Raw genomic sequence first — 24,173 nt, forward strand, 5'->3', positions numbered from 1 at the left:
CATTGGCAGAGATTCTCTTAAAAATTACTGAAGGCCCTAAACAATTTTTGTGTACATGAATTTTATCTATTGATATTTACCATATTAGTAAGTAAAACAAAAACTTTTCTATTCATCTGAAAACAAGAAAATATTCATTATATATTAACATAAATGATGCCTTTTTATGAAAAAATACATTTTCCAAAACAAAACAAAATTGGTAAGAAGATATGGCATTGTTTTACGTTTTTACAAATCTCTTTAAAGTCTGGCTTAATAGAAGACAGCTGCTCTGCATTCAGTCTGCTGCGATACCACAGTCTCTGGAAAACTCAACTGTGCACAACCCATGAGAAAATGAGGGTGAAAAGGCAAACGGCACTTTAGAATTATTATGAAGATAACTTATCTTGCTGACCATTAAAACCACTGTTTAAATATACACATTCTAGTCGTGCATCCTCTTTAAGAAGAAACAACAAACTTGATAAAATTAAAACTGAACCATGAACCAAAAAATGCAGGAAAAACCTCATTGGCTGACTTGTGGTCAATTTCAATAACTATGACTCAAGAGAGTACGTTTAAAAACTATATACCAAAGATGGAAAGAATTCACTGGCATTAGAGCCACTATATCACCTCTGTCTCCATGCGACAAATTCCTACTCATCCTTCGATTCTCTGCTCAGGTGACATCATCCCTGTAGAGCCTCTTCCTCACCAAAAATAATAAGAGTGATGATAATACTTTCAGCTACGGTAACTAGCATTTATTGGCCACTTACTAGGAGTCAAGCAACGTCAAAACACTTGACACGCGTCACCTTACTTAAATCTCACAGTCAACTCCGAGGAAGGAGCCGGCTTCACCTTACAGAAGAGGTGGCTGAGGCTGGAGAAAGGCCTCTATCTCTGTGCCTTGCACACCTGCTGTCCTAGCACTTAATGCACCCAGATGGTCACTGTCCAAGTGTCTCTGGCCGGGTCAAGGTGAGTTCTTGAAGTCAAAGGTCAAGGGTGGTACGCCTCCGCGTCCCCAGCCACCAAACCTCCCGGGCCCAGTCAGTGAGGGGCCACGACAAGGGACGGAGCCTTCCGGCTTCCCGATCCTCTCGCCCCAGTCTGGCACACGCGAGCTCGGAGTACCGTCCGCGCGGGCAAGCCCTCCGAGGCTTGCCGGAGGAGAGAGGGGGGCCCGGATCTCATCGCTGTAGCCGGGCGGAGGCCGGAACCTTTTTCCTCTCGCCGCGGTAGCCCGCCGGAGCCGGAACCTTTCTCCTATCGCCGCGGTAGCCCGCCTGAGCCGGAACCTTTCTTCTCATGTCGCCGTTGCTGGGGGGAGGTGTGCGGGGCCGGAACAGTCCTCCAGCCGCCGGGTTCGCGCCGCGGTCCCCAGCTGCTGACGTGCGCGGCCCGGCTGTGGGGCCGCGGGCGCGGACAGCTATGGCGGTGGACATCACGCTGCTGTTCCGGGCCAGCGTCAAGACCGTAAAGACTCGGAACAAGGCCCTGGGAGTGGCGGTGGGCGGCGGGGTCGATGGCAGCCGCGATGAGCTGTTCCGCCGGAGCCCCCGGCCCAAGGGCGACTTCTCCAGCCGGGCCCGCGAAGTGGTGAGCTGGTTGCTATGGAAACGGCGGGCTAGAGAGTGGGACGGACCCGAGACAGGGACCCCAGACCCCAAACCAGACCCTGTTCAGTAAGAAGTGTGTGAAGTACGAGGTCTCAAGGGGGACAGAAGAGTTGGTCTCAGAGAGCCGACAGCTGTCTTGGGAAAGGAACAGCCTTATTTTGAGGAAGGGGATGCATGTCGGGAAACTCTAGGGAGCAGATTTCTCCTTGGGGGAAGGAGGCGCTCAGAAATTATCCGCAAAGTTCGTGGGCCACTTTGTGAGGTAATGAGTTCGCCGTCACTGCAGACTTAAATGTAGGGAAACTCCCCCTCAGTCCCTTGCTTCCTGTCGCAGGAACCCTTACTACACTGCATTTGCCTCTTCTGTTTACTTGTCTGCTCCCCACCCCGCACGCCCCAGTTGAGATCAAAAACCATATTCAGCTGAACTCTCTATTCCCTTTGTCTCCCGCACTAAGTAGGACTCTTTCACAAACACTCTGTTACCGTCATCTAAACTACTTTCTGTTCCATGAACATAGCAGCCTTTCCTCCGTTTCCCTGAGAACAGGAACCCTTTCCTTAAGGGCAAGAACAGTGTTGGCTTCATCTCAGAATGCATGACTTGTAGCATTGCTTAGTAAATGTTCGTTGAACAAGTGAATGAACAAATGGTTGTCTGTCTTCTCCGCTAAACAGGAAACTCCATAAGGGGGAGATATTTGTCTTGTTCACTTTTGTATCCTTGGTGGATCTAGTTTTTGCGGGGCCTAAATCTTATGTAGTTTTGTCTGCCCTCTTTAATAAATACACACACACACACACACACACACACACACACACACACACACACACACACACACTTCAGTTCAGAGCATTGGAAGATGCAAATGAAAGGTCCTGAAGCTTAAGCTTCATTAATTTCATGGTAAATCCACCTCTGCTTGACACACAATCCAATGTCTGGCACTTTGTAGACACTCAGATGTTTTTAATGAATATATGTACGCATGAATTAATGAGTGGCAGTTTGCAGAGGATATTCAAGAATGAGAAGAGGGATTGGACCAGATGAATATGTTCAAGCCAGCAATAAACATCTATTAAGCACCTACCTTCTGAACAGCACTGTGTTTTTACGTCCAACAGGACGTAAAAAGAGTGGTGGAGGAGACACATACAAACAAATCAATTGCCATAAAGCCTTGCAGGTGTTGTATAAGACACAAAGGAGAATGTGGTCAGTTCCTTCTGAGGATAAGGAAAGCCTTTATAGAGGAAATGAACCTTGAAACAAATCTTGAAAGAGGATTAGTTGGTTCTAGTGCAGGCAAGGTGGGGAAGGGCATTCCCATGCTGACAGAATAGTATGCACAAAGGTGTGGAGGTAGGTAACAGTCTGACATAAGTTGGTATGATAAACATTTGAGTGTGACTAGAATATGGAATACTCAGAAAAATTGGACTGGAATGGCAGGAAAGTGTAGATCTTAAAGGGCTTTGTATATCATTCTGCAGAGTTTGAACTTTGCCCTGTAGGTAATCAGTTATGTGGTAGAGAAAGCACCAGAGAAGGAGCCAAGAGACCAGGTTGTTGTCTTAACCCTACAACTATTAGCCATATGATGTTAGTAAGCAAGTTTTATGACCTCAGTTGATTTACCTCTAAATGGTCCCCTCTTTTTTTTTTTTTTCTCAAACAGAAGACTTTTAAAAAACTATATTGATCCTCTCTATACAGCAGATCAAAGTGGGAGCATCTCAGGTTGAAATGAGAGGAAGGGAAACAGGACATTCTCCCTCCCTATATTCTCAATTTGGCCCAAGCAGTTACTGAGGTTCCTCTTATTGGAACTGTGGTATGAAGATCACAGTTTTGGTTTTCGGAGGGCCATTTCTAACTCTGAAATCACTGAAATTATTATTAACACTGTGCCAATTTCGGGTTCTACTTAGTGTTAGGGGACTGGAATAGTAGAGACAAGAAGCATAGTTGGGTTTGCAAGCCCTGTGGAGAGCCCTGTGATCATTTAGGCCTCTCCCTGAGTGTCAAGAAATGTGCCAAGAATTAGGCTTTTGAGTTAATGGGCCTCAGGAACTGAAACATGACTCTGCGGTGCTGAGTTCTCTGTCACTGGAGGTAATTAAACAGAAAGACGACTGCTGGTCAGAGATGTTTGAAAAGAACTTTGTGCATTTATCGGAGGATTAGACTGCATGTCAGTGAGAATTCCAATTCTGCTATTTAATGATGTGGGTATGTGTCAAGGCTTGGAGATTTTATGAAATAGGGACATAAGCTGTGTCATTAGAGCCACTGCCACTCTTGACACAGGGAAGGCATGCATTCTTTTGAGGAGTATTGATTTTACATCACAGTTGCTTTGTGAATTATCTCCTCTTCTTGCAACCGTTTCCCACTCCCCCTCTTTCCTTGTGGAAAGTTTAACTAGTATAGACCTAGTCATGGGTGTCCTATTCTTTTACCACAATCAGATGTGTAGAGTCTGGCCATTATTTTGTTTGGCCTGGATTTCTTACACATAAAAATCTAGTCAATACTAGAAGCATGTTTTCTAATTCAGGTTTAACCCTGATTTTTTACACCTGAGGAAATGTAGCAAGTTGTACTAATGACTTTTGATAAATGCCTTCATTGTAGCATTTGCTATTATTTCTAGGGTACATTGCATCTAGCTCAATTCCCATTCCTCCCTTCTTTATTTTGGTCAAAACACACATCTGATGTCAGATTTCCATCTCACTGAATTGTAGAGGTTATATTAGCTTAATAAAATTGTGTTGAAACTAGATCTTTTTTTCCCTTCACAGGATTTCTTCTGCATCATTCTTTTAAATATTTAACTTTTATACTCAGTTTTGGTAAATTTATATATACTTAAATGCATGTATACCCACTAAATTACAGACAGTAATGACATTTCAAATTTTTTTGGAGGAATTTATATTATTTGAACAATTCCAAATAATGATGAATATGCCACTTTGCAGTGGAAACTTGATTAGTTAGTTAACTCACTTTAATTGTGGGACTGATGAGGACCATGGGATTAGAAAGATAACTAGGACTTGGACTGAAGTTTGGGTTCTGCTGCTTAGAAGTGGCTGAACTTGGGCAAGTCCTCTTATCTGATTCTCATTTTCTATTTCTTTAAAATGGACATGATAATACCCTATTTAAGCTAATTACTAGGATATTATGAGACTATGTATATATTAGAAGGAACCATACTGATTATTATTGTTCCCCTTTACTGCCTCTCCCCTCCCCATGTAGGCCATTTAGACATATTTTTTTCCAGTGGCACCAACTATATTCTCCAAACCATTTAGCTGCCTTGCACTTTCAATCCTTGCTTGTAGAGGGGAGCCAAGTAAGCACATGAAGGAATGAGTGAAAATCCTGTGCAGGTACTGATGGCATGAGTGGTAGAGCAAAGGACTGCCTGCACTGATAAAAGACAGCAGCATTTCTGCATCAAGGTGGAATTCTTGCTCAGCCATGGCAAATGTGTGGCAAGTATGCAGCTGTTCCTCACTCTTTCTCCCTGTGACCGCTAAAGACAGTGCTGATTTCCTAGTAGATCTGTACAGCTCAGAATGCTTTGCAAGGAGCCATCACCAGTTGTTGGGTTCAACATGCAAGTTGGAATCTACTTGACATAGAGTAAAAATAGAATCTATATACCTAAAGCAGAATCATGGGCTTTTTTTTTTTTTTTTTTAAAAAACATTTAAAAGTACCCAGTCATAGCAGCTGAGGTCATAGTGCAGAGCCAGAGGTAGAATGCAGGTCTGTTGGCCAACTTTAGTGCGGTTTTTCCCCCCACTACATCCTCCTACCTTACATTTCCATTATAATTTTTTTTTTTTTTTTTGAAAAGATGACCGGTAAGGGGATCTTAACCCTTGACTTGGTGTTGTCAGCACCACGCTCAGCCAGTGAGCCAACCGGCCATCCCTATATAGGATCCAAACCCGTGGCCTTGGTGTTATCAGCAATGCACTCTCCCGAGTGAGCCACGGGCTGGCCCCTGCCACTATAATGTATAAAACAGAGTTTTTTTGGTGATGAGTTTCTTTTTCTTGAGTTAATACTGAATTCATAACTGAATACTGAATGAAATTTGGAGGAGAAAGACTTGAATTTGAATGTCTCTTATTTGCCATATGAACTTGGGCAAGCTTCTTAGCCTCAGTTTCCTCCTTTATAAAATAGTGTGAGTAATGGCAACATTATAGGATTGTTAGGCAGATGAAATAAGAAAAGGTATCCAAGTGCCTGCATAAGTCTGGGTTCTTTCGGTTGCAAGTAATTGCAACCTAATGTAAACTAACCTGAACAAAATGAGAATCTCTTAGCTCATCTAATGGGCCAGTCCAGGGATAGAGCTTCTTTCTCTAGCTCTTATCCATAAAACTCAAAGAAAGGACTCTAGTTGGCTTTGCTTAGATCCTGAGCCCTCTCATAGTAGTCATTATGGTTAGAGGGATAAGGTTCTTTAGGTGGTCAGGTCTTATGTCCACCTCAATCTGTGGGCAGTAGCTGGTGAGGATACTGTGATTCCAGCCCCACCAGAACTGTGGAAAAGGGAGTGCTATATCTGGGAGTAGGGAGCAAGGGATATTGGGCAGGCAGAAGCAACGGAAACATCTGTCACAGTGCCTGACATGCCTCCACCTCATCTGCCTGGTTGTCTTCAGCTCTGTGGGGAATGAAAAAATACAATTGTGGGGGTTTGTAATAACAGGCTTTGTGTATGGGAATGGGCCTGGAGATGCCTCATAGTAGCAGTTCTTCTATTCTCTTACTGATTTATAAAGATTACAGAGGCCAGGGGAAGCTACCACACAGGTAACTGAGACTCCTGTCAGCAGCCGAGCTGCGTGTCCAGAGGCAGCAGGGGCCACTGAAGAGCACTGGACAGGAAATCAGGAAGCCTGTGTTCTAGCCACAGGTCTGCCATTAAGTGGACTGGCCACATAATCTTTCTGGGCTTTGGTTTCCACATTACTAAAACTGAGTGCTTAGACTATACAACTTCAGAGATTTCTTGTAAAACAAAGATGGTTCAATTATGAATAAGGTTCTGGTGATCCTGAGTTGTTGGGGATTGTCTTTTCAGATTAGGCATGCAGATGAGATTTTGTTCTTTATCTGTTATGCATTGCTTTTGTGAAAGCTAACCTTCACTTATTTATCTTTATTTTTTTAAGATTGATTATCTTAAGTAACTGGCTGGAATCCAAAGTTCTTAGAGTGGCCCAACGTCAAATGACTTGGTTTTGCTCCTCTCTGAGCTCACCTTCTCGTACTTTCCTCTTGTTTACTCTGTTCCAGCTACCCCAGCCTCTTCGCTTTTCTCAGATGCACCAGGCACATAACTTCCTCAGGGCCACTGTGTTTGCTGTTTCCTCTACATGGAACACTTTTCTCCCAGGTTTGACTTAGCTGTTCTCTCAGTTGCTTCAGGTCTCTGCTCAAATGTTGCTTCAGTGAGGCCTTACTTGACTGCTGTGTATAAAGTGGCATCTTTTTTCTGTCCTTTACCCTGCTTTATTCTTTTCATTACCTAGCATATCATGTATCCATTTATTTATTGTTTATCTACTAGAATATATGCTTCCTGAAAACAAAGGCTGTTGTCTGCATTGAATCCCAAACTTCCAGAACAGTGCAGCGATGCATGTCCTCAATACCTATTTCTTGAGTCAGTGAATAAGTGTTAATATACTGTGTCTCTTTGGTTTTGGGGCTAGGTGATCTCTATCCAAGGCTCCTTCCAGTTCTAAAAATACGATCCTCACATGATTCTTGAATATTGCACAATATACATTTATACTTAGTCCAGTATCTGGAGAAAACATTTAATAAATAGTAGCTTTTATTTTATTACTCAGATTTAGTTCTTCATTCAAGGAGTTTATAGTCTAGTGGACAAGCGGACAGGGCAGTGACTTAGGTGTGAGTGACAGTTATAACTCTCTTAGCATTGATTCCCCAGGTCCTCCTTAATTTCCTTTTGAGAGGCAGTGTTGAGCTTGTGTGGCAATGTTGGGACCCAGAGGTTGACCTGGGACCACCTGATTATCCAGAGTAGCTGAAAATAGACTTTATCCAAGGATTGAGTATAGTCATCATTAAATAGGGGATTTCAGTTAAGGAAGCTGGTTCAAAGAAGCAGTATCAGGTGGTATGTGCAGTCAGTCAGTGAGAAGGAGGAAAGACAGGAGACAGGGCCAAACAATATAGGAATAGATCAGGAAACAATGTGGGTGTAGGATGCAGGCTATGAACAGAACATGAGTGAGTTGAATCATATAGATTCTTTCTTCTTCTTTTTTTTTTTTTTTAATATGGCAGAAATCTTGTTGCAAGTGAAATAAGGAGCAGCTTTGGTTAAAGGTGGGGTGAGGGGCTGGGAAGAGAAGGTCATTAGCCAGCCTATCCTTCTACTGCCTTTTCCCCTTCTCCTTGAGGAACCCCTTAGGAACCAACCACTGGGCTCAGAGACACACAGTGTAAAAACCGCTGCATTAAAGCTCTTCAAGGCCTCTTTTAGCTTCATGATGCTGTGTTTTTATGGATTGTAATAACTGACTGTATACTATAAGCAGAGCTCAGCACTCGAGATTTTTCATGATATTAATAGTGAGTCCTTTGTGTGGATTGCATTCTGAATTTTTTCCAGGACTTAGGACTACAGCTTCTGAAATTATATTTATTCAATAATTGATTTATTTCATGAGCCAATAAGCATTGAACATATGATGTGTGTCAGGCATTGTGAGTACTTAAAAAACTATGAGACATATGCTCCAGCTCTTTGAAAATACAGGTAAAAGATAACTAAATCTACATGAGGGAGAATCAGTGGAAGCCTCAGAGAGAAAGTGATAATCAAACTGGGCCTTGAAGGACAAGAACCATTCCAGACCTAGAAAGGGGGATAAATTACACTCCTGCAGAAGGAAGAGTGTGAGCAAAGGCAGTGATGTACACAGCAGGCAATTGGGGGAGCAGAGGCAAGACTGGTGTGACTAGATCCCTTTCCTGGAGGAAGCCTGGGTGAGGGTTAGAGTGCCAGGAGATGAGGCTGTGCTGGATTGGGTTAGAGCAGGGGTTTGCAAATTTTGGCCTGCAGGCTAAATCCAGCCTGCTGCCTGTTTTTGTAAGTAAAGTTTTATTGGAATGCGGTCATGTTCATTTGTTTACATATAGGCTGTGTAAATATGGGTGCTTTCATGCTACAGCAGCAGAGTTGTAGCCCACAAAGGCCTGCAAAGCCTAAAATATTTATTGTCCGGTCCTCTAGAGAAAAAGTTTACCAGCTCTTGGATTAGAGCATTGTCAGCAGTGCTGAGGAGTGTGGACTTCATGCTCTGGGCTATGCAAGCAGAGGCATGAAAAGATTGTATTTGTATTTTAAGATAATCAGTAGTGATATTGGTGATGGGTTTGGAGTGTAACAAGACTGATATAGGGAGCTAATTAGGAGGCTGGCACAGTAATTCGGGTAAAAGATGAGGAGCCAGTGATAATAGGATAGATGAAGTAGGTATGTAGTATTTAGTAGGTAGACTCAAAAAATTTGGTAAAACTTAATAATTAATTAGTGGGGTTAGGAAGAGGAAGAGGTAGAATAATTCCCAGCATTCTGGTTGGAAAATTAAATAGTAGTACACCACAATAACTTATTTTTTTCAAAGTTAGGGTAGGATGGCAGTTACTCATGTCTTTTCAATTCTAAACAGTGGATAATAGATCCAAGGAGCCTAATGGACATTGGAATTTTATTAAGATGCCAAATGGTGGATAATTCCCCAATGGCAGTGCTTCTTGGTAAACTTGGATTGGAGAACATAGCTGGAACCCAATGGGATCTCCAACTTTGCCATATTTAGATCTTAGGCACAGTAGAGTACAACTTAGATACCTAGTACACATGCCCAGCCAACTACATGGAAATTGAGACCTGCCTCATAAATCCAGCAAACAGTGGGCTGGGCCTTATGGTGGTGAGAAGTACAATGCAAGTCAGCCTTCCCCTGAGTGCCGATGGGGATAGAGACTCAGAAGGGCCTGGTAGATGCCAGCTTCTCCCCACTTCTTCTCAGTGTGCTTTCTGTATTCTTGAAGGAAACTCATCTCGGTGGTAATGCTTATATCACATGTTGTAGAAGCATGGTTCTCAGAAATAGTCGATTTTCCCTTTCATTCCAAGAAGAATCTGGAGTAGGTCAAAGAATTCCCTCTTTCTTCACTTTCTAGTTGGCAGAAAGTTTAGTGTATCACCTGTTAGGGTAGGGCTTCTGAAACAGGTACCCTCAGAGTGACATTTTTAGTGAACTCTTCCTGTTCAGAGTCTGGTTTTATCTTCTGTGATCAAGAACCAGATTTGTCTATGTATTGAAGGGAAGGCAGATATGATCGTAACTCACATCAACTTGTGTGTAAGTCAGAATACGTTTGTTAATTTATTCCGAGCACTGTAACTAAAATTCAGGAGGGTAAAAATTTTGGAAAATCAATCATTTTCGTGCTTCTGCCATACATAGATCTGGAACTCTGTTAAGGATTTTACATACCTGATCTCATTTAATTTTTCTCTTTTGGGGGGTATATAAATATAGTATTATTAAATGATTTTATAGTATCGATTGTATTATGAATAACATGATTCTAGAATTCACATAAACCTCATGTTTGAGGTTTCATGTTACACAGAAATCCATATGGGCTCCCTCTGGTGGGTAAAGTATCAGTGAAGTCTACAAATGTTTACTACAGTTTATGGTATGAAAAACTTTTTATGTTTAAAACACATTGACTTAAAAAAGGCCCCTTCAAAATTCCTCTAAAAAGAAAGTGAATAAGCCAGAGGATTGAAGGTATAATGTGTTGAATGAACCCCCAAACTCAAATACAAAAAGTATGAAAAGTGTACAGCACAGTTGAAATTTTAAGCTCAGTAGTACTTTTTTCTTCCTGACTTTCAGATTCTCAAAGTCTGTAAATACTAGAGTTTGTCAGCTCCTACTTATCATAGCCTAACATATGCCTAGTTGTCAAAATGTTCTTATCATGGAACTTATAAGCTATATTTAACCAAGAGAGTGAGGCTTTCCATTTCACAATATTGTGTGCATTTCTATCCAAATTATAGTCAGTAAAAAAAAAACTCTTGTGAAATGAACATTTGCTTTTTCTTGGACATCTTCTCCAGCAACAAATTCTATGGTATAAGTAAAAGTGATAGGCTGCAGACTATCTTAACTCAGAGAAATTGAGAAAGGAATTAAAAAGCATAAATTCTGAATTATAAATATTTTTGGACTTCGCCAATATTTAATTGTAATCTTGGAGAACTCACCTAACCTTTCTGGGTCTCACTCTTATTTGTTTATTGAGGAGCTTTGCATAGGTAATCCCTAAGGAACTCTTCAGTAGGATGGTCCTGTGATTAAGTACTCTTCTTTCTGAAAGTCCCAGGATATATTTTTAAATGCCTTTTGCAATGATAACTGCGATTGCCTTGTGATATTTCCCCCCTGAGTCTCTATATACTTAGAATTTTTCATCTAGATGAAAAAATGAGGTGTTTTTAAATTTATTTTCAAAGTTGGCATTTGGTATGTTTTCACAAATGTATTTGATGTAATAGTGATTATGTACTTTTATAATGGGCTATTATCAGCAGGACACGTTTTTGAAGTCGACTTTTAAAATCCGTTTATGGAAATAGTAAGTGCTCCTTAAGCAGAATAAAGAAGAAAATCAAGTTTACATTTAGCATTATTGGCCAGAAATAGCCATTGTTACAATTGTGATGTATAACTTTCCAGACATTTTTTTCCTATTAAACAAAAACAGGATTTTTCTACAATACTGTTTTATGATCTCCCCTCCCCCACCCCCTTACCTTTTAAAATTAACAATATATTGTGGACATTTTTCTATGTCAGTACATAGTGCTCTTTACCACCCATTTATTTGGCTGCATAGCCGTTAAAAATAATATCATGTAATTGATTTATCCGAGCCCCTCTTGAAAGATATTTAGGCTGCTTCCAGTTTATCACTATTTTAAAGAAACACATTTTAATCAAATTTGTTTCAAATTTATCATAACCTCTTAAGATAAAAAGACAAAAAAAATTCAGTTAGTTTTCTATTTAATCTTTTCTCAAATATAAAAAATTGGATATCCTGATACTGATTAAAGGAAATTATTGATAAATTACTTGAAAGTATTAAATGTGTTAGAACTTATTATTAGTACTGAGTATAGAATGAGTATAGAAAAGGGAATGATAATGAGGGGTAGACTGGGCAGGAAAGCTTTTACGTGGGAGCAGAGCCTTGAAGAGCAAGTAAAATCAAAGCTGGTATGTTTCAGTGACAGTGAGGAAACTGGCTCCCCAGGCTAGTAGCTGCTCCTTGTCAGCAGTGTGAAATACATTTGTGAAGGTGTTCTGTGGCCTGAGTACAGAGGGCCTCGAGAGCCTTTGTACCCTAACCCTAACCCTAACCCAACTGTTGGATGTGTGCTGTCCCCAGGGAAGCTCCCCCATGTAACCTGGGACAGGGATGAGAATAGCAAGAATGCTTACCCCTCCTTGGCTGAGACATGGGTAACCCAGGCCTAGCATCCACCTTTCTGACCCTGACCGTACACCATTTTATATAATGGACTTGAGCATCCATAGATTTTGGTATCTGTGAGAGGTCCTAGAATGAATCCCCCAGGGTTACTGAGGGACAGCTATACTTTATTGTCACCTTACGCTTATTGAGTGCCTACCTGTGAGTAAGGAAGGCACTTAGATTACTCTTTGGGATTGAAAGATGAATGAGACTCTCTTCTGTCCATCAGTATGTTTATATCTAGAAGGGGGCATTCATTTAGTAAATATTTAGTGAGCTTCTACTATAGGGTATGCACTGTTTTCTCAAAGATGAGAGACAAATCTCTGCATTCATGGAGCTTATGTTCTAATGGAAAACTTATAGTAGACAAGTATACATAAAAATACCTAATGTCAGGTGGTGATAAGTAATCTCATATATAAACTCATAAGTATAAGAAATACTCATTAGTAATTATAGAAATCCTTGAAAGAGGAACTTTGAGAATTCAGAAGACAGATCACTTCTGGTTGAGGTTGAAGAGGTGACATTTACATGGGCTCTAAAGATCCATAGATTTTCCAAGTGTGAAAATGGAGAGAAGGAGAAGCAGGCTAGGAACACATGACAAAGGCTCCAAGAGTGGGAAATGGAAAAGCATTAGATGGTAGAATCTACTGAGAAGATCTCAGTTTAACTGAAGGATGTGAGCAGTAGACAATAGGGTGTGCTGTGGCTCTTCTGGATCTGCTCACTGTCTTCCACTCTGCTCTTGCCTTAGGAGGCTGATCTTTATAAATTGCGTAAAGGGGTTTCCTTGCCCTCTGGCTTTTGGTTGGGATGGGAGGCTCCAGCAGGAGATAGGAGGGCTGGAAGAGAGGGATTGAATTAGGAACTGTGTAGAGAGGCTTTGCATCCACAGCTCATGATTTGGGTTAGGTGTCTGCCATCCAGCCCTAGAATTTTTCCCCTGTGTATGTCAAGCATCTTCCGGGCTAGGATGGATTTAGCCAGTAGGCTGGTTCCAGTCAGTGATAGACAGGGCTACATTGCAGCCCCATTCAGGGGTGACTCTGAAAGACAGTGACAAAGGGAAGTCCTCACCATGGCCAGAACTTTGGGTAATTCATCTCTGCCTTTTTTTTTTTTTTATGGTGGTTTTTATATGAGATATATTTTTTCCCTCTTTCTCCCTTTCTTGCTCAACATTGCAGTGGGAAAAGTCAAGTATTCTAGGCTCAAACAGATTTTTCTTAAGTGATGTGGCAGTTCATACTTTTCTTCTGAATATGACCTGAAACTTTAGAGGTGGTAAATGGCACTGTGGCATGTTGACTGTAAATCTGAACTGAAATGGAATCTGTAACCCATTTTCAGATTCTCAATCAAGCTGCCTTGTCCTTCTCCAGTTTTTGTTTCAGTGGAAATGTGCTTTTATTCTGTCAATGGACAGTTTACATACCTAATATTAAAAGGGAATTATATAATGAATACTTGATGTGAAAGAGACTAGTTAAATACTTCAACTCCAAGGGATTCCATTAAAGTAATAAGGAAATTACATTTAATTTTAAATGGTAGAAAGATTTTTTAATGCTATTGCTATTAAGCATTTATTACCCACACTCAACCCTTTTTTGCAAGTGAATTCCCAAAGCACAATTCATCTTTATACAGGTGGAAAGGAAACATTCTTGCAAAACATTTTGTTTGATGTCATCTTCTTAGCTGTGGAGAGAAGCATACTTTTCCAAAGAATAGAATGTGATGGTTGATTGGAAACTTTTGGAGTTACAGGCTTTTAGTTCTACCTCTTGATATAAGAAAATATATATGAATGAGTCCGCAGATGAAGGCGTGGTAGGGTTCTTTATAGCCCTAATTGACTCCAGACATGGAGGCAGTGATTTGTAAGCAAGCAGTGACAAGAGGAAGTTAAACCAAAATTAAATTAAGGGAAGGAAGAAAAAAAAGATATCAAGGAGAGGTGATGAATTTTCTGAAAGCTTCTAAACACCTATCTGTGGGTAAGTGATTGGAAATCTGCGAATGAATCTTGGTTATGTCAAAAGATGAAATCTGGAAACATTTTAGTTCTAACTAAGACCTTCTTTTTTAGAGGTCTTATAAAATATTTGTTACTTGGTACAGTTCCATCAGTACAGGCATATTTGCTTCTATACTTTTCTGTTGACTCAACTGGCAATAAAATCAGTATCTCCCATGGTGCATACTAGGTGATATTTTGAGAGGACTGTTTTTTCTGTTTACATTTTGGCATTGTTGTTGTTTCAGCTTGTGTAAATAAAATTCTAGAAATCATAGCCAATGAGACAGCTCCTCCACACTGACCACCAGTTTTGCAGTTGTAGCAGTCATTCTCCCTTTTCCTGGCCTCTCCCATCCAGTTCATAATTAGGCCCAAGAGGACGGTCACTTGGTTCCATTCCCCTCACGGCATAGAGCACAGTTCTGCACATCCTGGAAGTGAACTAAGTGAATAGAGCCTGTGTTTCCTCTCTTTCTCACCCATTCCATTGTGATCATGTGGGTTCAGACCCTCACCACCTTGAGCCTGAGCTGTCCCCTCCACTATCTGGCCTCCTCCTTGGCTCCTGCCATTTCTCTTGCCTGGACTGCTCACTCTCCTTCACTTTGTCAAATTCTACCTATTTTGAAAAGCCCATTCTAGTCTATACTAGTCTCCTTCTGATTTCAAAGCACTTACTGCCGTATCACTTATTAAGCAAGGAACTCTGTGTGGCCTGTGACATCCTTTGCATTATTGTTTTGTGTTATTTCATTATTACATTATCATTTCACTTTCTAAGTGCTGTTGTGTCTTCTCCCAAATGATAGTTTACTTCAGGGCATGGGAATGGGAAAGGGGAGGGTAGGACTCTGTTTGATGCTTGTATCTAGTAGTACAACCTTTAGACAGGACAGACACCATATCTTATTCATCTTTGTTTTCCCAGTTCCTAGCATAGCGCCTGACCCATAGTAGGGATTCAATAGGTGGTATTTGCATAAATAAACAGAAGGTACTCCTCACATATGTGTATAGTAGTTTGATCCCAAACTAAAAGAATCAAACTAGGTGACTTTCCATCTTCTAAAAGCCATAAAAATCCAGTTTTCCATTTAGCATTTTTCATTATTAACAGTTCTCCCTCAAGCACTTCTCCTTTGCCTGGCTTCAGCTTCATACTGAAATTTAAATCAATTTCCTCTAATTCTTTTTCTGTGAAATTGGAGAACAGCTGTTTAGTCACCTCCTTATAAATAACTCTTCAACAAGTTATATTGCCTTTAGGACTTGCTTTCTCTAGATTAAATTATCCCAAAGCCTTTTCTTTTTTCTCATAAAGACCTTTTCAAAAAGAAACATTCGTTATTTTTAAATTTTTTTCTAGCTCTTTATAAAACTTTATTTTCATAAATGTACCACAGGATACCCCTATAAGGGCCTGATTGATGCTGTTTGGAATGGAAGGCTTTCTTTCCACATCTTGAATCTCATTCTCTTATTTGTGTTTTGGAGTATCCTGTTAACTTGGTTTTTTTTTTTTTTTAACTTCATATCCTCTCAGATTTAACTTGCAGTCCACTCTCACCCTCTCCCTGTTTGTTTCCTTTTTGCTGTGCATTTCTTAAAATGTGTAGCTTGATTTTCTTCCTGCAAACAGTAACTTGTTTTATAAGGAGTCTTATGGTTACAAGTTACAGAAAACCCAATGTGAATTAGCATAAATAACCAAAATAGTTTGATTTATATCACTTAAAAGTCTAATGGTACAACTTACCACTGGCATGGCTGAACTTGGTGGACCAGTGTCACCAAAGGCCTAATTTTTCTGATCCCTCTATTCTGCCTTTTACAGTGTTGACATCTCCTTTAAGGAACCTCCAAGCCCTTGCTTTGTGGTAACCAAAGAGCAGCAGTGCATGCAGACTTCACTTTCCCATCCTGCCCCATCCAGAGGAAGAGAGAGGCTCTTTCCTTGTAGTACTCACCAAAATCTTGGGATTCAGTCATTCTCACTGGCTCAAATTGAGTCATATGCCTATCCTTAAATCCACCCGTCTCCAGAGGGAAAGGATATATTGCTTAGCTACTTAGGACCCAGCTCTGCAGCTGGAGCAATGTGTTACTTCCACCCAATATGCACGGCTGAGAATCAAGGAAGGATGGTTTTCTTTTTTTTTTTTTTCCTTTTTGTCTTTTTTACTGACTGGTAACAGAATCACAGCCCTCGGTGTTGCGCCCGTACCGGTGACCGGCAACGGGATCGCAACCGTCGGTGTTGCGCCTGCACCGCGCTCAGCCAGTGAGCGGGCACCGGTCTCCACATGGGATCCGAACCCTCGGCAGGAGCGCCGCCGCGCTCCCAAGTGGCACACTCTCCAGTGCGCCACTGGGCCGGCCCAAGGAAGGATGGTTTTCAAAGGAAGTTTGGGGGGCTGTTCTCAGAAGGAGGAGAGCATTGCATGTAGGTGGCCAACAAATAATGTACATTGCTCTCGAAATTGTGCTCCTTCATTCTGCTTTAGACAGATTATTAATATCAATTTGAACTGAGGACATCTGTGAGAATGAATTCTTCATTCACTTACTCATAATCACTCACTATTTATTGAGCATCCACTGTCTGCCAGGCATGAAACTAGGTATTGGGCTTACAAACATGAGTGAGGCAATCTCTGACTTTGAGAAACTCGTAAACTGGTGATAGACTTATAGGCAAATAATTAAAGCCTGTTGTAGTTAGTGCTGTTATCAAACTGTGTATGGACATAGGTGGAAGTGAAGTCATCAGTGGGAGGGGCAAAAGGGGGAGGGTGTCATAGGAGAGGTGAATTTTGCACTGAGCTTTGAGGGTTTAAAAAGGATTCCCCTATAATGGGAAATGGATGGCATTATCCTGAAGGCCATGGTGAACCACAAAAAGTTTTCAGTAGGGAAATGACATGATCAGGTGTGCATTTAAAAAAAATAATTCGGCTGGCCTTTGGTAGATTCAACAAAGGTTAGGAGGATTAGCAGGCAGGAAGGAGGAAGAACAATTGAGCTGTTGCAGTATTCAGGTCTAGTCAAGACACAGTGATGGCTTGAACTAAGCTGGTGGCTATAGGGACAGAGATAGATTCAAGATATATTTGAAAGGAATTGGGACTTGTTAGTTGTAGGAGATGAGAAATCAATTGTTAGATGATTTTGAGGTTTCAGTTGTGGGTGTCTAGGTGGATGGTTAAAACGAGTTCAATTTTGTAGTTATTTGAGGTGTGTGCTAAGCACCCAAGGGACACATGTTTATCAGGTGGTTGTAAATACAGAAATAGGCTGGAGGAAAGGTTTCTAAGCCAGGGTATAGACTGGGGAGACATCAGAGTGTAAGTGGAGGTTAAAGGCTTGAGGAAAGATGGGGTTGCCCAAGAAGAATTTCAAATGATAAGAAAAGAAGCCTTAGAATAACTCCCGTGGAAAGACACATTTGAGAAGCTGGCAGAGGATAAGAAGCTAGAGGAGGCAGCTGTGAAGTAGTTAGACATATGGGTCCCTCCAATTAACAGATTCGTTCTTACCTAAATAAAGTTAATGTCACCTGGGATGGTTTGTGCGTGGTGGTGAGGAACATGCATTCTGGGCTCTATCACCTACCTGTGATCTGTGGGCAAATTACTTAATCTAATTTCATTATCTGTTTAATGGGAACAAAGTAGTACCTAATTTGGGAGGATTAAAATGAGTAAAGCACTTTGCAAAGTACTTGGCATATAAGAAGTGCTGTAAAGTGTTTGATAAATAAACATATAAACCAATAAATGAATGTGCCTGCCCCACATTTGTACATTTCTGTCTGTCTCTGTGCTCAGAAACCTACTGGCAAGTTAATCTGAAATCCACAATTAGTTTATTTGGATTTAAGTAATTTGCTCTTCTGAAAACTCTAGTGGTTCCAATGCAACAATACAGTATCTGACTTCTTGAAGGTTTTCCATATTATTTATTAGATTATTTTTTTCTGCTGACTATTAATTGTATCTCTGACTTTTTTTTCTTTGTTTCTTCCACACTTAACATATTTTTTAATTGTTCCTGGTACTTCATAAAATATAGCTATTCTTTCTTTTCCTTTTTTTTTTTTTTTTAAATTTTCTTGGCCAGAATCATTCCTAAAGTTCTGGAATGCTCTGTTAGTTGCTCCCCACATTTTGGTCAGTTTCTGGCATGTTACTTTTAATCAGGCTACTTTTCTCATCTGTCTGTAGGAATTGGCAATATTTTCAACTCCTCTCCATTATGGTAAGGAATATGAACTTACTGTATTTTCTTCTTCCTCTTGCATTTTCCCAAGTAAATGTCTTGAACCACTGATTATATCTGTGTGCCCACAATAACATAAGCAGGCACGAAGCTTAAATCTGATTTAAAGGAGAATACTGTACAGAGTCTATTATTCCATTAAGGTTTTTAGAGCCTAGATTAAAATAGAACAGTATTCAGAGTGTGCGTATGTTGCTGAATTTCTAACACTTGTTGAAACAGACATCGTGTGTGTTCATTTTTCAATAACTAGGTGGGTCACTTTTTTATTTATTATGAACACAAACACTGATGCTAACAACTGACATGTGAAAAGAAAGCAGGCGATAGTGATGAAAACCATTTAATGATTAGTGAGGAAACAAATATTGTTTAATGAAAATAAAACCATGTCTAAAGGGCCTAATGCTGACTTTTGGAAATATAACCATGTTGCGGTCTTTTGTGTACCCTGTGTCCTGTACAGTAGATATTGTTTAAAATTGCTTGGGAACTGGAGCTTGCAATTGTGAGCCTGGAATGTCCTGCAGATAATTAAGTTGTGGTCAGGCTTTGGAAAAATAAAAAGTTCTCGAACTATGATTTTATAAACATGCTACAATAACATTTCTTTATATTTAACAGTTTCTTATAGAAAGTTGATACTCTCATGAGGCATTGATTAAAGGTAAAACATCAAGAAAGAAAAAATATTAAATTAAAACTTCACTTAGGATGTTGACAGTTGGCTTGTAATATTAAACAGATGTGTATGTTCCTGGGGATATTCTTCTTTCTGAACTGAATTGCTAAGTTGTATTTTTTTTTTTAATGACAACTACAAATTTTTGATCAGTTAATAATTTTAAATACCCTTTCTAAAATCTTCTGTTTTCTAACTTCATCTGTAGTTTGAGCCCTCTCAATGATATGATTGATGAAGCCTTTGCTGCCTCTTCTAAACGTCTTTCATTTTCTTTCTTTCTTTCTCCCCCCTCTTAAAGCTTAACTGGTCTCTTCTGATTTCATGATGCATTCTTGGAGATTGATTCCTTGAAATAATTTTAGGATCATTGGATGGAATTCTACCCTTACAGATTTATGTCTGTAGTTTACTTCCATATAAGCCTCACTTTGGCATTTGAGTGCACAAGTTGACCTACATTGTGGTATTGTGTTTGTGTGGTCAATTGTAAAGGCTTCATAATACGTCTGTATAACCAGCCATGCAGATCGGCCTGTACCCCACGCTGTGGGGCCACAGTAATGTCAGTGAGGGGACCTAAAGGAAACCAGACCGAGCAGCGAAAAGAGATTCAGTAAATTTTTCTTTTTGCTTATATGGATTTTGCCATAGGCAGACCTTTGCATTCTGTTATGCAAATAACAGAGTCTGGTAAGGGCAGTGAGGTGGGATGGGGTCGGTAGGCTTTGCTAGACCAAGGAGGCGTCAGGTCAAATTTTGTAGGATGAGGTGAAAATATGTTGTGTTTTCAAAGATTCTTCAAATCTATTTGCAAGACTAGATAAATTGTATATTATCGTGTTTGGGCCAATGAAACTTTTTATATTCTAAAGATCATTTTAATTTTAAGTCTTTGACATGTGGACATGTTATGTTTTCTGAAAGATATGTTTCACTAGATAGGATTATTAATTAACCTGGATGAACAGTTTTGTTGCGTTGGATAGATTTATTTATCTTGAAACTGTGTATTGTTTGCACAGTCTTCTTTTTGGAATCAGTGGGTTTTTTTGTTTTTTTGTTTGTTTGTTTGTTTGTTTCTCTACAGATTCCATTTGGAAAGCTCTGATTTAGGGTCTTAAGTATATGGAAGGCATATTCAGTAAACACAAACAAAGGCCTGCTAGACTGTATGAACAAATATAGTGATGTATTTTATCATACAAAACTTTAGCCTCAAGAATAATGAATTCATTTTTAATAGCATACTACTTAACTGTGGCTATTTGTTCTTTGTATTTAATAGTATAAATAGTTTTTTAGGTGTTCTATTAAGTATGATTTAGAAGTAAAAATATTTAAAGTGCATTTTTATATGAAAGGATTTGATGAGTATACATTTCAAGTCTTCGACTTTTGCTCTGTAGCTCACTGTTGTAGTTACTCTTACTATTTTATATTGTGTGTGTGTGTGGAATGAAGGAGAGCAAATTTCTGTGTATGATGTCTTAGCAGATTTAATAGAATCACTGACATATTGTCCAGAAAATTCGAGATAGTAATTAACAGCACCCTATCGGAAAGAGTTGGAAGCTTTGAGCTATATGCAAAAATACTATATAAGTTCAGCATAATTTGTTACTCTAGAAAGAGCCCTCCATTTTAATGTAAGAGTCTGAAAAGCAGTAAAATATATCTGTTAAGGTTTATATCAGTTAGCTTGTTTTGAGGCTTTATATTATTTCATTCTAATTCTCTTCCACTGTTTTGCTATGAAGGAGTGTTGCAAATATTTTGAATAGTTCTCTCTAACCAGAATTAGTAATTATTAACAGATTTAAGTAGAAAATGCTCTTTCATTTTCCCATTATTACTGCATCATAAGATAACTGTGTGTAAATGCTATTCTTTTATAGATATTTTGGCTTGGCTCTCTGATCCTAATTTCAGTATTATGCCTGACTTAGCAATAAGCTGCTGCTATCAGCTATGGGGAATTGTATTAGGCAGGCTCTATTTTCTATACGGTATGGTATTGCAGTTTCTTCTACCCCAAGATAGAAAAGCATGGTTTTAGTAGTGTTTTTTTAGTTTTAATGTTCAATAATTCTACCATGGGGAAAGGGAAAGTAGGAAGTTTTTCAGAGTAGGTGATGATTAAACAGTTTGAAGTACTCTCTTTTAAAAATCTCATTTGATTATCCCTTTTTCTCTACATAGTTTTTGGATCTTCTCAGCAGTTTTACAGATAATGAATTTGATTCTGTTAAGGAGAAAGGAATACCTTGCTCATTCTTGCAGCATGTTAGTTCTGTTAACTATTCAGTTACTGCTTTGGGAATGGAAGGCACTTATTGGTCCCTAGTGGTCTGTAATGGGAAATGCATCTCCTGAAATTTTCATTGGAATATTCCATAAAGCTTAACATTTGATTAGAAACAAAAATGTTAATTTTAGGTACGTTGATTGGTTTATTGAAAGTGTTCTTTGAGCCACAGTTGAAGTTACTTATTTTCTTAATCTCTTATTGAAAATAGATGAACTACATATAAAAGCTAGGGTACTAAATTAGCAGCTGTAGTTCAAGCCACTTCGGAAGTGGAGGAGAATTCTATAAATTCTTGTGTGCTAAGCAGACTGAGAAAATTCCGTCAGGATTTTTCTCTTTGTCATCTTTTTGTCAGCTTTATCATGCTTAATTTTCATGAAAATAATGTGTTTGTTACTGTGGTCACACTGATTTAGCATTGGCTTATGTATGATATTTTATTGTCCCTGTCCTGGAAAATTATAGCAGTTTTTATGAGGAGTGGTTTGTGGGTTCACACAACCCACTTGGAGTGCCATTTACTATAATTCTCTTCTAAAAGGACCATAAAACATCATGTAAATTGTTTAAAAAGGGAAAGACCTTTTTTAAAAAAGGCTAAGAAGAAATCTTTCCAGGCTTTGTTTTGTTTCTTATAGACCATTTCATGATTTTAAGCTCACAATTTATTTAGGGCATTAACATTATAAAATAATGTGCATGTGTGTATAAGTAAAGATGAGCTCAGCCGAAACCAGGTGTTGATACAGAGCAATAAATATCAAATTCATTATATTATAATCTTTTAAGATAAGTTTTCTGTGACTTTGGAAATGAAATTAAGGAAATTATGGAAGAAAGGAAAGGAGAGAAGGAGGAAGAAAGAGAAGAGGAAGGAAGGAAGGAATTAATTTATAGCATGTATACCTTTTTTAAAAAAACCCTTAAGTAGTTGTGTGTTTATAATCTACATTAAGGCACAATTTTTGGTAACTATTCTTGTGAAACGCACATTTAAATGCACAAATAGATTTACCTAAAGAAACTCCCCTCCCTGGGCAGTTTTACCATTTCGGTTGGCTTGTTGCGCTCAGTTTATATACAGCTTTATGAAGAAAGCATAAAACATCACAATAACAAGGCCAAAGTTCTGTCATGGTTTTCCGTACAAATGCCTTATTCTGATATTATCTAGGTTTTGTGCATGAGCTCTGTGGAGAGCAAGGACGGAAATTGTTAATAATTTTCTATAGCATTTACACAGTACTCTGTGCTTCTAGTCACTTCATACAGGTATACTTATGTTTAGCAAACTGTTATAAGAAAATCCATACATTTGTGAAATATAAAATTGAGGTAGTTCATTTTGCATAAAGATATAAAACACTCATAATAAATTTAATTTAAACGCCACTTCTTTAGTATAAGTGAGATCATTATATTTGCAATGTTTTATAGGAACACTTATAAATGAAATAATGATAGGTATATTCATGTAAATAATGATATAAACATTTGTCTCTGCAAAATGTTCTCTTCTATTCAAATTGGTGTGTTTTTAAAAACACAAGATTATCTGTGGTTTAAAAACTCTTCAGTTTTGTGACAAGAAGAGGTTATAAGTAGATCACATTTATGCATCTTGTAAAAAGTGTCAGTAAAATTGCTGAATACTCTTGAACATGGCTGTAAATCTTTTTCTGCTTTAAGTATAAATACTTTGTACATGCATGTATGATTTCGTGAAGAATATCAACTTAGGTCTTATTATGTGTCCATAAAAATTCCCCTTTTCCTTATGCGTAAAAACACAACACACACAAAACCGACCTCCTAAAATACAGAAACTTTTTGGAATTATTCCTTATTCTACAGTTTCATTCTATTTTTATTTTTCTGGTGTTGGAGTACTTCTATTTTATCAGTATCACAGAGTAGCCAATGGAAGTGAATTTTGGGACTAGAAAATGAAACTATAATTGGAAAGAAGACTAAAAAAAAAAAAACCAGAAGCGCCTAATGTCATCATGTGGGTGGGAATGAGATGAAGAATGTACTGACGAACCTCACTCCCGCTAGTTCAGAACAACGCTTGGAATTCTACAGCTCTTCTCCGAAGGCTTGTTTGATGGAGCTGGGGGCTCCTTTGACCAAATCTTTAGCCTGAGAACCCACTCTTTGTGGTTAAGTATACTAAGCAAAGAAGACTTTTTTTGTGGCATTTTAACTGATATTGTTGAGTATGCCACAAATTTTCATAATTAAAAATTTTGTGTATAGCGCTATTGAATAAATTGTTTTAATATGGGATGTTTGGAAATAGGATAGGCACTACACTGAAGGGACCAAATCCTGAATTCTGCAAGTTAGATATTATTTTCTACTATGAATTTATAATATGTTGCTTATATAATGACATCATTATTATTGTAAGTGATATAGAATGCTATGTTGAGGGGTTTTTTTTAGATTAAGAAATAGTTTTACTTTTTTGTGTTAGCATAGACAAAATACTTCCTAGTCATTTATAGTTATTTAAAAAGTGCATAGGATTTTAGTCAAGAATATGTTATCGTATTTTATAAATTATTCAGTTGCAAAATATCTAAACTTATTTTGCCTACAAC

At 38.8% G+C, this 24,173-nt stretch overlaps 1 protein-coding gene across 1 annotated transcript in view; it reads left to right on the forward strand.

Moving 5' to 3' along the window:
* The first annotated feature begins 1,389 nt into the window (after nucleotides 1-1,389).
* Nucleotides 1,390-24,173, forward strand: part of STX18 (syntaxin 18) — a 119,941-nt gene continuing 97,157 nt past the window's right edge. The window contains exon 1 of the mRNA XM_008566926.1: nucleotides 1,390-1,596. Coding sequence (XP_008565148.1) covers nucleotides 1,429-1,596 — 168 coding nt within the window. The 5' untranslated portion in view covers nucleotides 1,390-1,428. The remainder of the gene's footprint in view (nucleotides 1,597-24,173) is intronic.

This window comes from Galeopterus variegatus, unplaced genomic scaffold, assembly GCF_000696425.1.
Source record: "Galeopterus variegatus unplaced genomic scaffold, G_variegatus-3.0.2 Scaffold278, whole genome shotgun sequence".
Taxonomy (NCBI): Eukaryota; Metazoa; Chordata; class Mammalia; order Dermoptera; family Cynocephalidae; genus Galeopterus; species Galeopterus variegatus.